The 15,857-nt window shown below is 35.2% G+C and overlaps 1 protein-coding gene across 1 annotated transcript in view; it reads right to left on the reverse strand.

The window, feature by feature from the left end:
* The window catches only part of LOC123528009 (uncharacterized), an 82,666-nt gene that overhangs the window by 39,297 nt on the left and 27,512 nt on the right, over positions 1–15,857 (reverse strand). The window contains exon 3 of the mRNA XM_053523003.1: positions 3,021–3,081. Coding sequence (XP_053378978.1) covers positions 3,021–3,081 — 61 coding nt within the window. The remainder of the gene's footprint in view (positions 1–3,020; positions 3,082–15,857) is intronic.

The following is a 15,857-nucleotide window of genomic DNA, read 5'->3' on the forward strand; positions in this document are numbered from 1 at the left end:
ACTAAGGTTCGAATTAGAAGGGTAGATCTTAATGTAATTAGATAATACAAATCTCAAAAGTTTGTTCGGTTTTCGGATTAGTGAGGTTTCGGATTACATGGGTATCTTTATAATAGAGAATGAATAAGAAAAAATCGGGACTGAATAATTCTTTCAGTTTAGAGAGGTTTTCGGATTAGTGAGGTTCGGATTAGGGAGGTTCCTTTACTAAATTTAAACAAAAATAATACTTCATTCCTTTTACTGCCAACCCTCGTTTTTAAAAAGTCACAAAAATACGTTTTTAGAAAATGAATATATACAATTTATAGAAACTGCATGCCTACTTGCAACATGTCGAGCCCGCCAGCTTTCAGAAAGACTAACATTTATGATACAGAGACCTTGACCTTGACCTTTGAGATAGGATCCTGGGTTTTTGTCCATGACATTCCGTCTCATTGAGTTAAACAAGCCAGATTCCTCAATGCATGTCAAAGTTATGGGCCGGACAAGATCCGACATGACATTTGACCTCCAACTGTGACCTCGACCTTTGAGATAAGAACCTGGGGTTTGCGCAAGACACTCCGTCTCACCGTGGTTAACATTCATGCCAAGTATAAACAAGATTGCTCCATGCACGTCAAAGTTATGTCTTCGCTTCCGCAAGCGGGCTCGACAATAATGAAGTGTAGATTTTTATCTTTACAAGGAAATGTTTAGATTTCACACACATATTAATTGCTCCTTTACGAACAGTTTTTTTTCTTCAGTCAGTGCATATGATTTTTGTATAATGTATACAATTTACCACATGATTTAACAAAGGACAAGATGCTGCATTTCTTGCATGTAGTTTAGATAAAATTTCTTCAGTAGTTGCATTGTTAAAAAAATATCATGTGGACCTGTGAAGAACCTTCCGTTTTGTTGGACAACATTCACGTCCGGTCTGGAAATGCAGTTAGGGAATTCGACAAGTCATTGGTATTCATATGGGAACAAATTTTGATACACCATGATCATGCTTACAAAGGTTTTGCTCTATTAAATAACTTTAAGTAGGTTACCAAACTCTTGGACAAACGATCACACGAAACATACGAGTTTATCATCTCATATTGCAAAACTACTGGTAGAAAAAATATCTAATTATTCAAGAGTTAAGAGTGATATGGTGGCATATTTCTGCCACGAAATAGCTAGGTAACAAGCGTGATACTTTAAAAATGTTTCTTGATAAAGCGAAGTTTCCCGAACAGATTATCGCAATAGACGAACTTCCTGGAAATATTATTGCTATAATTTACATTAGTATCTTGATATTTTTGCGTAAGTGCCAACAGTTGCTATTTATTAGCCAAATAGCAATCTCGGTAGTATGGTGGCATATTTCTGCCACGAGAGAGCTAGGTAGCTATCGCGATACTTCAAAACGTTATCTTGATAAAACGAAGTTTTCTGAAAAGATTATCTCAATAGTGGAAGGTGTCCTGAAAATATTATTGCGATATTTTACATTATTTTCTCGATACTTTTTGTGCAAGTGCCTACGAAAACGTTTATGGGCCTCGCAATTTCGTGTTAGATAACATAAATATCGACATATTTTCTCGAGAAATCAACATATTATCACAAGAAGTCGATATATTTTATTGACATATAGCAATAATTTTCTCAATGTTTAATCATTTTTTGTCGAGATCCGCGTAAACTGTTAAGATATCTCGACATATTATGTCGATATAAATCATCCCTTTCTTGATTTTCTAACGCAAGATCTCGACCTAAGTGAGCAGGGGCGTAGGAAAAGTGTGTTTGGTTAGTACTAAGTACGTATTCGTGGATCTTTGGGTCTCGTCGAGTAGATTATATAAGTTCACAATGAACATAAAAATAAAATAAAAATGTATAGTATCGCTAGAAAAAAATGCGGATTCGCTGTGTATATTAGTATGTGCCTTATTATAAAGTGATTCGGTAGAACTGCTAGTAATAACAATACTAAATATTAATTTCTGGTTTACGGCAATTTGCATGTGCCTTAAGGCTACTCGTTGACAGATGGTATGAAGCAGAGAATATCTGCGTACACAGCTTGGTTTGTCTGTGAACTAGTACGTGCCCACAACTGCCATTCATTAGCTAGATTACCTTTCTGGATACTTTCAGAAATTATCTCGATATTTCAAACTTTTCTGAAAAGTTTATCGCATTAGCCTAAAGTTTCCTGGAAATAAAAGGCATATCGAGAAAAAAATAATTATTGCGATAATGTTTTCAGAAAGATGCACAACTTTGTGGAAAGTTAAAATATTATCGTGATCTAGTTACCGAGCATCTCGTGGCAGTTCCAAGCATTAACGCGAAATTTTGCGCTAAAACATTTTCAGGAAATGGATAAAAATATTTAGAAAATATTATTTATTGCTTAAATGTTTTCGGAAAAACTGCTCACATTTCCTGAAAAGTTTACAAAATATTGTGATAGCTAACTAGCTATCTCGTGGCAGAAATATGCCACCATATGATAGTAGGAACCATTTTTCTTGATTTGTTTGCTCTTTCTGTGTTTATAAATAGAATAGTTAAAAAAGTCAATCGGTTTGATAAACCGAAAGTAATGACGTCACGTTATTTATCCGGATAACGTAGAATAAAGTCTAGATTCGGTAAACGGAATAAAAGTCGTTTTATGAATTAATAGGAACCCATGAGTAAATTTATTAAAACGGCAACGTTAATATCTTTCTGACACGTTTGACACGTTAAGAAATTTCAAATAGTATCTTAAAGTCAGCGTGTTATGTGCAAATATCTTTAATTATGGACAAATACCTCAAAATATCTATAAAAAACAACACAGAGATGCTTATTAACGAAGTCAAGCACACGATCCTATCTCTTTATTTGCTGAATTTTCTGAGTATATTCTGAAGTTTTGAAAAATCAGGGTTTAATCAAGTTTCACATTGTAGAAAAAAACAAAAACGATCCGGACGTGCAGAACTACTTAAACAACATAAGTTTATACTTACGGATTAAGTTGATATTTAAAGGCCATGATTCCATTGAATAAATTCCTGCTGCAACCGTTATCTGAAAATGACGACATGTTTTATCGGGGACAGGAAAAAAATCATCCCGTTTTACTCGTATTTAATGGAAGCGGACACATCCCACCCGCAGCTTTTAGAGGTAGGATAAAATCCTTCCCGTTGAAATTTCATACAGGACAAAATCCTTCCAATTATTTTGAAAAGGTAGAATAAAGCCCGTCCCATCGTGCTGTAGAAATGATTGTACTGAGATGCTGAAGACAGTTATGCGGTGATTTTATCCGAAATATTGGCAATAGCCCCTATAATTCCTATGCCCTATCTAGATATTTTTATTTATCTTGTAAAGCATCACATCTTTATAATGCATAATACTTGGATACATTCAACAAAGTGCCCCGACAGTCCATTTCACCAAATTTAGTCAAGTTAGTACTTACCGATAGAATCTTAGGGTGAATATTCAGGTGAACATGGGAGGAAGTCATATTTTTTCTTGTCAAATTTGAAAGGTTTGATGAGGTCATTCCAAAGAACTACAAATGATGTATCATTTATTTGATGAGATGCCTTTCAGTATGATTTATGAAGAATATGACTGAAAAGTTATTTTAAGCACTCTCGTCAATCAAACCGAGCCTGCAACATTTTCATTTTTGCCGTGTTGAGCGACCTGTGGAGTTTTCAGCTTTTCTATTTTATTATCACAGCAGCGTTATTTGTGCCGTGTGGTTGTCGTAAAAAGTATCTCCGTACATTCAACCAGAGCTGTTATATTTCGATCTTTTCAGATCGTTCAGCACGATTTTTATGTTGTGTTATTGGTACATTTTACGTTTTCAGCTTGAACATTCCGGCTTGGCTGGTTCCAATACTCCCAGTTTCTTAGCTTTGGGTATTGTATAATCACCCCTTGGATATGGTGCTTGCTTTTTAAATTTATCTTTTTGCAGTTTCTGTGATATGCAGGCTCCGTAACCTCAGATCCCCTTGTCAATTTCCTATTTGTTTAGTTCTGCCCATTGTTTTCTCGTTTAGGGCAAGCTTTTCATGGAATTACCCACTAGTGTATCATTGAAGGTTCAATGTGCACCGCCGTATGGACACATCTGAGGGTGTCTCTTAGTTGTTTTTGGTACTTGTGAAATGAAATATTGAGTTTTGCTCAACCGGGATCTAGAAGGTGTGGACGGTAACATGGCTTTCCACTATCGGCCATGAACAGGCCCATCAAACCGGGCCTGCAACATTTTCATTTCTGTCGTGTTGAGCGACCTGTGGAATTTCAACTTTTTTCTTTTTAAGGAGCAATTGTCTCGGGGAGTTAACCGTGATTCAGGCATGTCATATAGTTTTACAGTGACTTCTGAGCAAATATTATGAAAGCTATGTCTGTTACAATGCCATTTTTGCTGAAACAGATGCTTTCTATGACATTAAAATCGTCATATAAGGCATTTAATTTAAGGTATGACCCACTTAATGGTGAATATTTCAAAAGTTCAAAACAATGTTACAGCAATATACTGTATCCAGTGAGGGACTTGTATGCAAAATTTAAACAACTTTTACCGTGACGTTTTATATAAATTTTGTATAATTCATGATATTTCCTCGAGCTCAAGTAGAGATAAATTTCTAAGTGATGGCCACTGTCCAAAATGTTTGCAGAGAATTCATTATACAATTAATTTTGAAAAAAGAAACGTCAAACTATTGGTAAACAATTATAAACACAAAATAAAACTGTGAATATAATTTTTTTCTAGGGTGCTTCAAGTAAAATGATTTAATGAGACAGAATTCTAACTCGAACATTGAAAAATTAAGGTCGAGTTCAGTGGGACCGTTTTAAATTTTGCTCACATCATTCAAAAGTAACATTGGGGCAAAAGTAAAACCTACCTACTTTTCGTCTACAATATGTAATCTAAGGAGTAAAGGCAAACTAGAAAACTTTTACCGCATGTAACTCAGTATTTTCAAAGATGTCTAACTCTTCCCCCTTCTGTTTCAGAGGTAAATTCATTTCATACAGCAAGAAACCACTTATCAAATGAAAAAAAATCACTTTTGTGCAATAAATCAATAATAAGTCTTGAAAAAGGTAAAACCTTTTTAGAAAAAAGTAGTATAAGGGAAAAAAAAACTGTCCCAGTGAGGCTTGAACCTACGCCCCCTAAAATATTTAAGTCAAAGTAGGTTTATTGTAGGAATTGAATACTCTTCAAAGAGGAGGTACACTATTACCTTAATGCAGATTTATTGATTTCTATCGATCAGTAAGCTTTTAAGAGCAAAATAGTGACCCGGACTCTGGAACGGACTTCAACGGCACTGTCGGCAGTACGTCCTCTGAATCAGTATTGTTTGTTTCTGTTTGGAATTTATATAAATATTCCATTTAACATAGACTCCAGGAACAGCACATGAATTTTAGAAATATGAGTTTGTTTCAAAAATTACTTTTTACTCATATGAAAAGTGATTATAAACGTGGTAAAATGCGGTCATCTCAATGGATTAAAAGTAATGTATACTCGGTAAAAAAGTCCTGCACAGCTGGTTGTTTTCTTCATTATAGCGCAAATTAAAAAAATTACATGCATTTTTGAATTTACCATAGTCGACAGATATCTGTTACAAGGACACTGGTCGAAAAAGAATGAAAATCGATACATAAATGATCAAGTTCTACCAGTTTATATGCACTGGGGATAAGCCACTGGCACCAGAACAGAAAGAAAATGCCCTTGTACATATTATATCCTACCCCTAGGTATTCTATTAGAATCATGGTCATGAAGGGAAAAATATACTAACCCATTTTAATCGCGCATTTCATACCTAAAACACGCGGTTCGGTAAATGTGTACTATGGATATCAAACAAGTGGTAATTTATGTATCATTGTGTACCGGTCACATTCTTTCAATACTTCTTATCTTAGAAAAACAACACATAGTTTATAGTTTTTTCAACGTTACACAAAAAATCTTGCTTGAACTTCCATGGTGAAGTTCCGTTCTAGATTATAAAACCATTCTGATTGGCCGATGTGAAAATGTATGTCAGTCGTCATTTTACAACACGTGTTCGATAAAATGTGTATATGCAGCATAAATGTGCAAAATGAATAAAAAAACGGAACAGATGTATACCAATGTATGATTTCAAATTCAAAATCATATCCAAGATAAATTTCATTCATCATTTCGAGTTTTATCGTAAAACTTTGAATATTTTGCATTTTGTTTACATTTCGCCTAACATGTGCACACTGCCGTGACCTCTAGACCGGATGTTCATTAGGGGAGTTCACGCAAGTTTTTTCTGTACCGTTGATGAAAGCATAAAATATGTGGAGCATCTCTGCAATATAGAATATTGAGATGATGTGACTGGTGCACGATGCAAGATAAATTATCACTTGAATTTTATAAAAGAAAATAAACTTGCGATCCATATTCAAAGTTTGGCCACCGTCACAGTAATGGTTAATGTACTGCCAAGGCGTCCGTTAAGACGACTAACTAATGAAGACTGGGCTCTTGCCCTGGGACATTTACAAGCTGGTATGCGACCCCAGGATGTTGCAGCGATATTTGGAATTCACCGGAGTACTGTTGTTTGTCTTTATCAGCGGTATCAAGCAGAGTGTCACATTCAGCGTGGAGGATACACGCATTATTAGTGTTGGTAGTAAAACAGTGATTTAACCATTTTTGACAGAGGACCCTTGGGGATTCTTTTATGGATTACTCAAGAACGGATACTTGGATTTTATTTTCGTTTTCAGTTCTGTGTTAAGCTTTGATTAAAATTTAATCTGGTATATTCATGTATGTTGTGTGTCATATAATAAAAATATACTAGTAGTCACCCAAAACATCCGTGTGTGCAGAACTTTTTTACCGAGTATACATCATAGCAGAACGTCACACAACAGACAATTATCTCAACAGGGTGAGCACAAAATTCAGGGTTTGTAAACTGAAAACTATGTGTTAGACATGTACGAGGGGTGTTCAAAAATAATGTCATTTGTGTTTTATTTCGCGGAAATCGTGTCATGTGTACACAAAATCACCTCGTGTCGATAGAATGATCACTGAATCGTAACATAGGTAAATATCTCGCTCACACGTTCACTGATCTTGGTACAATATACATTGCTTTATAGCGTATTCATTACACTTTACACAAAATGACTGGGAAAAGAGCTGAAAATGTGCTTCAAATAAGGGCCTACATAAAAGATAGGTCGCAACTCGACTTTTGCATGATAATGCACCCGCTCACAAGGCACGCATTGTGACCGAGTTTTTGGAGTCAGAGAAGGTTACCGTCCTTCCACACCCTCCGTTTTCGCCAGACCTGGTCCCCTGCGACTATTTTCTGTTTCCAACACTTAAATATCATCTGTCTGGAAAGATATACAAATCGAGAAATGCCCCTGGATCTGCTGTTTATCAGTATCTGATGGGTGTTCCCATAGAAGAGTATGAACAATGCTTCCAAAAGAGGATTGACCGGCTCAAAAGGTGTATTCAGGCTGACGGAGAGTATTTTGAAGGGCAGAGCAAGTTAAAATGATCAGAACATTTGCAGTATAGGAGAACCGATGCAAATGACGTTACTTTTGGAACACCCCTCGTATTGCTGATTGTTTGTAATGAGACCACATACCATCGAAATGATATCGTTAAACGAATATTCCGAAACAACGGATGTTGAAGTATTGCAAACCGCCGTTATTGCTATAATTGACGGGATGCTAACATACTACTTTTTTTCTGATTTTTTGTCAGATGTCAGTTAATGTCGTAGAAGACATCCCTCGCTGATCCTACCATTTCATTTTTTTTTGTCGGCAAAGTATGACTTTTCTTACTGCTTTTTCCTAGTCTCGTTAGTTCTACATTATTATGTCTCATGTTCTCTAATAGTTTTTCTCTCGTTCTGTTCGCTTTGTCATAATAATGTTCCCTATGTTTTGAACATACCGATGACGGCTTTTCTGGAATTCCTCCTATCACCTCACACTATCACATGACTAAGAAAAGTCAATGAAAATAGCCGACATTAATATGTACAAATATCATGGGATCTTACCTGTTTTACCAATTTGCTCATACTTACATTTGTTATACAGCTACAGTATCCCTGTACATTTCTATTCTACTAAGTGCCTGTATTTATAATAAAATTTAATTATACCCTAGTAAAACTGTTTTGTTGAATTTTGACAAATTCAATAACAGCATAATTATTGTTCACTAAACGCTTTCTGTATTCGTTTTGTGCGGTAACCTTTTCAGCATGGCTAGTTATTCTTTTATTATCTGCAGGTGTTATTCATTTGATTTCAGGTCCAAAGGCAATAAGTTCGTCAGTTTCAACTCTCACTAATTCTTTATCAAATGTAAAATCTATATCAAATCACCTGTCTTTCATTCATTATTTTCAGTATAAACAACACAAACTCGATATACCGGACTTCTTTGAAACCTGGTTGAATGACTTGTTGCATCCGAATTTCCAACATACCGATGCCGGCATTACGTTGCACTTATTTCATAAACCTGAACGTAAAGATCGTCTTGGCGATTCTCACGGAGGGGATTTTATACATCTAAGAAAATATACATTACTTGCGCATGCCTGGCCTCTATCGCCTTGAATGCACACGTGTTGAAATAGTTCTCTCAAAAAGCATACGTATACTTACGAGATTTTTATCGACCTTCCAGCTCGGACGCTATCTACAACAATTTCATTGAGGGTAACGTTGGTTTAGCTATCGACTCAAACATTCTTAACATTACAAGTTAAAGCATAGCAAAAGTTCCTTCTAGGGCATATCTATATAAATATATAATGATCATCTTGTAAAATATTGGTTTCAATGTCTGTTTAAAATATTGGTCATCAGTGTGCGAAACCCCAGGATCGGACACAAGGACAAACCATTCTACCTTATTGACAGTCCGTATCCTCCGTTTAATCAGGGAGTTAGTGGCGCAGTGGTTAACAGTTTGGACTACAACGCCAGCGCTTCTGGTTCGATTACTTGACCCGGATCGACTCCCGGTTGCGGCAGATATCCCGACTAGTGTTCAGTGATGGGTGATCTACTTAATCTATTTAATTTGGTACTGTTTCCAACAGTATCGGTCTGGACTGGATGCTGGGGAAGTAGATGACGCCTGCCGTGAGCTCGGCTGGAAATAAGTTGTTCCATCCATTCCAGGTGGAGACTTTCGTCGACAAGAAACTTTACTTATTTTTTAAGCGCCCCTGGGGCGTTACATTTTGCACCAAGAGTGCGTTTATTTCTGTACCAAAATACAAAAAGCTAAAAAAAAGAACTATGTTGTTTTATACTGCCTAAAAATGTCAAGTAAGTATTTACGCTAACATAAATTGTTAAATCCAACAACAAAGTAAATCCGTTACCACTTTCAGTTGAATAAATACGACAATAAGAATACACTGGCTATACACATTTAACCCGGTCAATCCATTTCCACATGTTGCGTAAATTTGTTGCGCATAATTAGAAGGTCGCAATGGGGTTTGTTTTCACATATTGACCATGCATTCGAAGGTAACGATAATATTAAGTTGTTTGCATGTAAATTTGCTGATATATGTCTATTTGTTTGTACATATATTATGCTCTTCAAGAATGGAGAGAAAAAAGAATCAATCAATCATCCTCGGGTTTAGTAATATGTTATTCGCGGAGCGCGTTCAGTCAGAGATTCGCCTCAATTAGGAAATAATAAGTTTAACGTCAGAGATTATTTCTAAGGTCACGGAGTTTGATTGGCCAGCTTGTAATGACAACAGCTTTCGAGGTCAGTTACTCAGTCAAGTGTGACTTACCGGCCCTAAGTGTTCCTTCTCAAGAGAAGGAACAATAATTAACTTGTGATCTAAACCATAATAAAATTTGCCCAACTTCACAACGGAAAATTGCATCCATATCACATCGATTCAATCTTAACAATTAAATGATGAGCCCACACACTCCATAGAATACTCTGCACTCTGAATAACAATTTCTTTCCAGCGTTGGAGAACACTTCGTTGAACGAAGACCAACGTTATAACATCCCTATTTCTGGACTTCTGAATTCCAACAAACCTAAATACAAAGAAGGTAACTACGGCAGTTTGCAAAGAGATATACACAACCTTGATTGGAATAGATGCATTAACAATAACATAAATATATATGCTAAAATATAACCTCTCAAATAACAGTCTTTGCCAAAAATAATATCCCAAACAAAAATGTTAAAGTAAGATCCTCCGATATCCCATGGATGAGCAATGAAATAAGAAAACACATACGACGACTGGAGTGAGCCTACAGAAAAACAAAAAGAACGAACTCTTTAAATCACTGGCAGAAATTTAATAACTTCAAAATAAAAAATTAATGCTCCTCCGTGCAGCCAAATCTGAATATTTCATAAAACTTTCTGACAAACTTAAAAACGGCTCTCTTTACTTCAATTTCTGGTGGGTAACGCTTAAATAAGTCATCTTTAATACAACCAATTACTCTATCCCCTCACTAGATAATCTAAACAAACCGCCTTCTCGGATCTGGAAAAACGACTATTCTCAGTCGCAGGCATATATTGATGATGACAATAGAGAAGCACCTGATCTGGGACCATCCAACCCTACAAGTTTCAACCCTACAAGTTTCTTAAATAATATTAACCTTAACCCGGCAGAGACTTTTAAAATTATTATAGATTCACAAGACTGCTGGTCGCGAAGGTATAAGTTACACAATTCTTCGCTTCAAATGAACTATCTTTTCCTCTGTGTGACCCATTTAATCCTTCTTTACAACTATCCACGATCCAAGTATATGGAAAGAAGCTCATGTTACTGCAGTATATAAGAAATGCGATGCCTCCTTACCAAGCCATTACAGACCAGTTTCTCTCCTAATACCATTGAAATGAACGCCTAATGTGCAAACGCGTCTTTACTTGGATTCAGTGTTGTTATACCTTCTGATCCTTAAGCCGGTGCTAAGGGGCGTGAAAGATGTTGTAAATTTCATTACAGACTCAATCAAACCGAGTCTGTTATTTTTCTGCTTGGTTGCATTCTTTGTTTCCAAAGGATCTTTACAGATTTTATTAACTATCATAACAGCAGCCTTTAAGTGCCGCGTGACGGTTGTAAAAAGTCTTCCCGTACTTGGATTCAGTGTTGTTATATTTTCTTGTCCTTTGGGGTCATAGAGTGCATTTAATAGACGTGTAATAAGTTCCACTTAAAGGGAATTCCTATAGTTTTTTATGCGCATCTTTCTACGCAGCCGACACTTTCTATGGAGAACTGAACTGAAGTCAACATTTGTTGAAACATGTTACAGACAATCTTAAATATGAAGAATCTTGAATGAAATAACATTTTTGATAAGTTTTATCAGTAATCAAATGTTGATACTGATTTATGTTGTATTGACAAGTATCATGCCTGACAGGTATCTTGCTATTTTTGTGGTTGTGTTTTCACATCGCATTTCAGTACAAAGACAGTGTTGTTCATATAACGTAAGATAATTGACTTAGTACTGATAAGACAATATCACCTTTCAGATTATTTAGTATTCAATTATAGAAAGAATTAAGAATTTTTAAAACTTTTTTTTAACTTTTAGCAGACATACATGTAATCAATTTGTCAAGGTTCGCGCCATTTCCGTCCGAACAGGTGTTGTATTCTAGCGGTATTAACATAAAATTTAGCCTGGTGACCCATATATTTTTAGCCATTTTTATGCTCACAATACAATTATCTATACACAAGAAAAACAGGAAAAAATTCTATGAAAGAGTTTTTTAAAAATTTAAAAAAATATTCTTCACTATGGGTATTTTTCATTGAAAAAAGTTCACAAAAGTAAATAACAAACAATATTTTTTTTTCATTTGTACCCATTATTGTAAGGATAGAGTATTACAAATATGTCTATGATTTCAAATAAGTATATAATAAAATCTGTAAAACGAAAAAAAAAACCGTATTGAGCTGTCTTGATGTATATTTTGGTTGGTATTTATAAAAAAGCAGAAAATTATGAAAATGTTGAAAAATTGCTGGCAGTTTCAGCAACAGTGGGTGTGTTCAAAACAATTTTTTTACAAAAACAAGCCTGGTGACCTATTGTTTTTATTTGTTCATTGTTTTCAGCATAAATTTTCCTATCATATACGTGAATTAAAAAAAATTCTATGAAAGGAAAAAAACTATAGGAATTCTCTTTAAGCCGATGCTAGGTGCGTGAGAGGTGTTGTACATTTCAATACCTCTCATAAACAGACTCAGTCAAACCGAGTCTACTATTGTTCTGTTTGGTTGCATTCTCTGCTTCCAAATTATCTTTTTACAGATTTTATTTTTTAACCATCTTCATGATTCACGATACTTTACTCCTGTCTAGTCTGGCTTCATTCCAGGTGACGCTACAATTAATCAACTTGTCTTCATGTATGACAATTTCTGTAAGGGACTTTATAATTGTTTAGAAGTAGGAAGTTGTCTTCTTCGATATCAGCAAGGTATTTGACAAAATCTGGCACAAATGTCTTCTTTCTAAACTTAAATACTCTGGAATAGCAGGAATTTTTCTTAACTGGCTTCAAAACTATCTTCAAAACAAATACCAACTGTTTTTTTTTTTCGTGGAGTTAAAAGTCCTGATGGGCTCTCCTACGGCTGGAGTTCCACAGTGATCAATCCATAGCCATTTACTCTTTGTTATCTTGAATTTTCGAAGAAATCAAATTTTGTATTAATCTATTTGCAGACAACAAAAGTCTCTATATAATTGTAGAGCTGCCCAATACAGCGGCAGATCTTCTCCAGTCTGACTTTAAAACAATCTCTACATGGGCAAAGAAAAGGCTAGTGACTTTCAATCCCTCCAGATCCGAATGTCTGCTTAACTTGAATAATCCTATCAGACGACTGTTGTTGGCACTCCCATCGGCTTTGTTATAAAACAAAATGCAAGGAAGAGGGTTAATATTGTGCTTAAACTAAAAGTCTCATTATGAAATAATATATACCTTCTTTAAGGGCACCCTAAGGGGTGGAGGGGTGACCTGCTTTAACATGATTTTTCTCCACATTTCGAAGAATAAACATAATGTGTGGCATATCAAAATGAAGGAGAATGTTTGAACTATACAATGATAGTACTATTTTTAATAGTATTATGCATCATGATTCGTTTAAGACAACAAAATACGTAAATGTCTATTGTTATCTTCAAACATATTCTTCTACTTTCTCATCAGTATTTCAAAGAGTTAAAATTTTGTGTGCAATATTGGAGGCCCATAATTTACCAAAGTGTATTTTCCCTAACTTGCCAGACAAAATACAGACAAATCAGTTATTTTTGGTACTTGTTTCCTTCCCCAATGAATTAAAAGTGATATAATTCAAGAATGGGTTTATTCATTAAAAACTACGCTTTTATAGAACACCCTTTAAAGGAACATACTGCCATTTTTTTGCAAGTTACTTCATAAGTAAAGAAATTGAATCACAACAAAAACCTTACCAAATTGTGAATTTCTGTTCTGAGAAAACAAGGAAAGTATGATCTGAGAACTAAATACTTAGGTCCACCTTCATCAAACCACGAACTTTCCTTGTATTTCTGCCAACGAATCAGACTACTTCATTCTCGTCCATTCCATGTATTAATAGGTCCACATTTGAGGATTATTAATAATTATCCCTCTCCACCAAGACAACCAGTCAGTTGTATTTACCTGATGAAAATCACCCATACAATTTCGATTACATCAAAGCAACGCTCCCTCTAGAGCCTTGGATGACTACATTTTAGTTATTTAGATTCAGGAAATCAAATGCTAAGCTGAAGGTCCAAAAATACCATGACTTCATTTATAGCCTGTTCTTTTCAGAAGGGTGTTATTGCAAACGCATGTCAAATATTTACTGATGATCCTGGAAATTCATCAAATAAAGATTATATACATTTGATTTTTTAAATTCATTTTTTTTGCATCTGAAAGAGGAAAGTTTGGTGAATTTAAAAACAAAAAAAGTGTCAAAAAATGTCAGTTGGCCCCTAGAGTATCCTTAAAAGACGTATTCTCGAATAAGATGACGTGGTATTGAGTAACTATACTAAATACGAAATTGATCAACCAGACAAAATACAAAATTAATGTGCACGCATCGCCTCAGGTACGACCAGACTTGTTTCTTTCAAAAATCTATATAGAGAAGTAACATCGAAAACTCTCACATACAGACAATACAAACATGGACTAACTATGTTCCTTAAAATGAAGTCTTATCTTACACCAGCCCGTCCCTGAGCAGGGTGATTCAGGTAACAATTTAAACAATTCTGAAAACATTCATATCGTTTCTGCTACAAGAACTTTGCATTGTAGTACCTTTCTACCCACCACTGTTCGGGAGTACTGGCACCAGAAATCCAAATCTCCTACACATTATCGTTGTTTAAAAACAACTTCATCAATAAAAAATGAACAACATACCGTTATATTATTTGTTTGGTGACAGGAAACTCCAGGTACTCCATACAAGACTTCGCACTAAATGAAGATCACTTAATTACCACCTCTTCCTAGAAACGTATCTCCTTTTCTATTGTGCCGATGTGGAAGTCTCGAATCTACGTTCCACTACTTTTTTTAGTGTACATTTCTTTCTGCCTGTCGTAACGATCTTTTATATAGGTTGCATATTTGATACTGACTTTGATACTATTTTATTTAGTTACACTTACTGTCGTATTTTCACATGTACTAACCTGCATATTCGATAGCAAGAGATTCCTTTAGTTTTACATTAAAGTTCCACTGAGGCATTTTCTTAATTCTTATTTCTATATCTTCTTTCTTCTATCTTTCGTCTTACACTTGTAAAGCTTTAAACATTTTTGTATACTTTTGTTTTTCTTTTTTACAATTATATTAAATTTTGTTTGAATACTAAGACAATTTTCTTGTGTCCGAGAAGGAGAAAGATGAGTCTTTTATTCTGACCAATTCCTGCTTATCTTGTTTAAGATATGACGTATGTATTTAATCCTATACATGTATTACTTGGAATATATAAGTTTAAACAAATTGACGGGAGGCATTTTGTCCGCCTTGAAATATAATCAGGGATTAATATTTCAGCGGGAAGGAGGTTTTCCACATTGAATATTTAACAGGAGGGATTTTGTCCTGCCTGAAAAAGCAGCAGAAGAAGTTTTGTCTGCGACATCAAAACACAGCGGGAGGAGTTTGGTCCTATACTCGTTTTTACGTATGTTCAACAGAAACGCATAAACTATATTAATGTTTAAATTACAATAGATTCATTTTTGTATACAAATATCGAAAGAAGCTTCTTTCTTGCATATCGGACTGGCGTTTCCGGTTATTTTACCCATGCCGGCAAAACCCATCTGCCACCCCCATGCCAGATGACTCTCGTGCTGTTAATGACAACTACTGGTTCATACACTAATAATATATTGTTTATGTAAAATACGAAATACAGCAGGTACCTTGATAGTTTCTCTCCGTTCCTTATAGTATATTTCTCGATTCAAAATACGTTAGTTTACCATAAAAACATAACGTTACGCTACAAACGCCAAAACTAAAGTGGAACTTTGTTACTGTGCGTAACGCAAAACATCATGACGTCACTTCTGCTTACGGACGTTAATTTCCCGCGCTTTGTGTTCATTCTCCACTATAAGAAAGAGTGCTA

This window comes from Mercenaria mercenaria, chromosome 14, assembly GCF_021730395.1.
Source record: "Mercenaria mercenaria strain notata chromosome 14, MADL_Memer_1, whole genome shotgun sequence".
NCBI lineage: Eukaryota > Metazoa > Mollusca > Bivalvia > Venerida > Veneridae > Mercenaria > Mercenaria mercenaria.